The sequence below is a fragment of the Glycine soja genome, chromosome 17 (assembly GCF_004193775.1).
Source record: "Glycine soja cultivar W05 chromosome 17, ASM419377v2, whole genome shotgun sequence".
Taxonomy (NCBI): Eukaryota; Viridiplantae; Streptophyta; class Magnoliopsida; order Fabales; family Fabaceae; genus Glycine; species Glycine soja.
The window spans coordinates 31,815,265-31,816,583 of NC_041018.1; the positions used below are offsets into that span (position 1 = coordinate 31,815,265).

General features: G+C 47.1%; 1 protein-coding gene across 1 annotated transcript; it reads right to left on the reverse strand.

Moving 5' to 3' along the window:
* Positions 1-331: 331 nt before the first annotated feature.
* LOC114391643 lies at positions 332-1,056 on the reverse strand. Its single transcript, XM_028352626.1, has 2 exons — positions 623-1,056; positions 332-482 (listed from the first exon to the last, which is right to left on the reverse strand). Exons 1-2 carry the CDS (start codon positions 1,054-1,056, stop codon positions 332-334), a joined length of 585 nt encoding a protein of 194 aa, XP_028208427.1.
* Between the last annotated feature and the right edge of the window lie 263 nt (positions 1,057-1,319).

A 1,319-nucleotide genomic window follows, 5' to 3' on the forward strand; every position in this document is an offset into this window, starting at 1 on the left:
CTATGAAGGCCTGGCACTTGTGGCACTTTCTCACATGGAGGCAACAATCATTTTCCATAGTGAGCCAGCAATACCCTGTCCTCAGAATCTTTCGAGCCATGGCATGTCTATTGGCATGTGTTCTAAAAGACCCCTCATGAACTTCCACTAGCATTTACTCAGTCTCACTGGCATCCACACATCAGAGCAAAACCATATCATGGTTCCTCTTGTATTGGATATTTCTACTCAGGAAGAAGCCGGCTACTAACCTTCACAACGTTCTCTTGTCGTTGTCAGAAGCCTCCCGTTGGTACTCCTTGTCTTCGATGTATCGCTTGATATCGAAATACTAGGGTTTACCATCTTGCTCCTCTTCAATCAAGCAATAATGTGCGGGTTTGCTACGACATCTGAATTCGATGTACGGCAAGTCCCCATGCGGGGTCAGCTGAAACATGGATGCTAAAGTGGCAAGTGCATCAGCCATTTGATTCTCCTCTCTGGGAATGTGATGAAAGGAGATATCATCGAAGTACCCAATCAATTTTCCAATGTGGGCCTGGTAGGGTATCAACTTGTGATCCCTGGTCTCCCGTTCTCCTTTCAATTGGTGGATCACTAAGGCTGAGTCTCCATACACCTGAGCAACTTGACCTTGAAGTCAATTGCCGCTTGGATCCCAAGGGCGCATGCCTCGTATTCAGCCATGTTGTTCATGCAGTCAAAACCTAATCTAGCCATAAAGGGTATACATTGGTCGTCAGGGGTAACCAAAACTGCCCCTACTCCATGGCCTAGTGCGTTGGATGCACCATCGAACAACACAATCCACTTGTCCTTGTCTTCATCCTCTACTTCCACCTCAAACAAGGCCATGATGTCCTCATTCGGGAATTTTGGATGCATAGGCTGGTAGTCGTTGATGGGCTGTTGAGCCAGGTAATCTGCCAGGGCGCTTCCCTTTATCACATTTTGAGTGACATAAACAATGTCGAATTTCGACAATAGAACCTTCCACCGAGTGATCCGTCCGGTGAGAGTGGGTTTTTCAAATATGTACTTGACTGGGTCCATCTTGGACACCAACCAAGTGGTGTAGCTCAGCATGTACTGCCTTAAATGGTGGGCTGCCCACACCAGGGTGCAACATGTCTTTTCAAGCAAAGAATAGTTTATTTCATATGCCATGAACTTCTTGCTCAGGTAGTAGATGGCCCGTTCCCTCTTTCCGAACTCGTCATGTTGCCCCAACATGCACCCCATCGACTTATCCAACACAGTCATATATAGGATGAGGGGTCTTTTGGGCACCAACGTCACAAGCACAGGAGGATTCA